The following is a 955-nucleotide window of genomic DNA, read 5'->3' on the forward strand; positions in this document are numbered from 1 at the left end:
CTGGAAGCCCATCAGCTTGATGCTGCGCAGTCGAGGGACGAGACCATTGCCACTCTTTCACAGGAGGTGGAGCGACTGCAGGGACAGCTTGCTGCCGCACAGCGTGGTTGTGAGCGTTGCAGCTGTTCAAAGGATTTTGTGGTAAACTGTCGTGAGTGTACTTCGAAGGATGAACGTATGGCCGGATGGAAAAGTCGTGTAAAACTAATTATTGCCAAGTCTGATGCAGAGAAACATGCTCTACAAGTTCAGTTGACTGCGGCAAGAGAACAAGCGTCTCGGGATCAACTTCTTTTTAATGAGTCAATTGAGTGGCTAAGAAGCTCAATGGCGAAGCTACAGTTTGAGATGTTGGCTGTTGTTCGTGAAAAAGTAAAAATGGCTGAAAACCTTGCACAGTTGGAAAAATTTAGGTCTTTGGTCGTGCAAAAGTTAGCTCCTGTTTTGTAGTTGTTTTTTTATGTTTTTACTGTTGTTAATGTTATCGGTGTTGTTACTTTTTTGAAAGAGAATAATTTGGTGTAATCTGTAATTTTCAGTATGTAAAGATGGGGTTTCTTGCTACTTTTTTTCTTTACAACTTTATACATTGACGGTCTTGTACGAATACAAGATAATATATTGTTATATACTAGTAGGATCCATTAGAAAAAAAAAAAAAAAAACTCGGTTAACAAACAGAACGTAACCAAAAAAAGGAAACATACATATAGAAAAAAAAATGATGGATACAACTAATGAGCGTACTCAGCAAGTTCAACAGAATACACCATACGAGGAAACAGAGCTTTCAGTAGTTGTAAATCAACCCGATGATTCTGTTGGTGCGTTGTACAAGCAGACGCTAGAAAACATTTTTTCCCGCGCGAACGAAGCGATGCCACTCTATGAGGAGCTTGGGGGCATTGAAGGAATTGCTACCAAGCTGCACACAGATCTGACTGTCGGAATCCGT

The 955-nt window shown here is 40.6% G+C and overlaps 1 protein-coding gene across 1 annotated transcript; it reads left to right on the top strand.

Moving 5' to 3' along the window:
- TM35_000271590 (uncharacterized protein) lies at positions 1 to 450 on the top strand (the record flags this gene model as incomplete). The annotated part of the gene is made up of 1 exon (XM_029028052.1): positions 1 to 450. A coding segment is annotated over one exon (450 nt), but the record flags the coding sequence as incomplete, so codon positions are not given.
- Between the last annotated feature and the right edge of the window lie 505 nt (positions 451 to 955).

The sequence above is a fragment of the Trypanosoma theileri genome (genome assembly GCF_002087225.1).
Source record: "Trypanosoma theileri isolate Edinburgh chromosome Unknown TM35_Tth_27_V1, whole genome shotgun sequence".
Taxonomy (NCBI): Eukaryota; Euglenozoa; class Kinetoplastea; order Trypanosomatida; family Trypanosomatidae; genus Trypanosoma; species Trypanosoma theileri.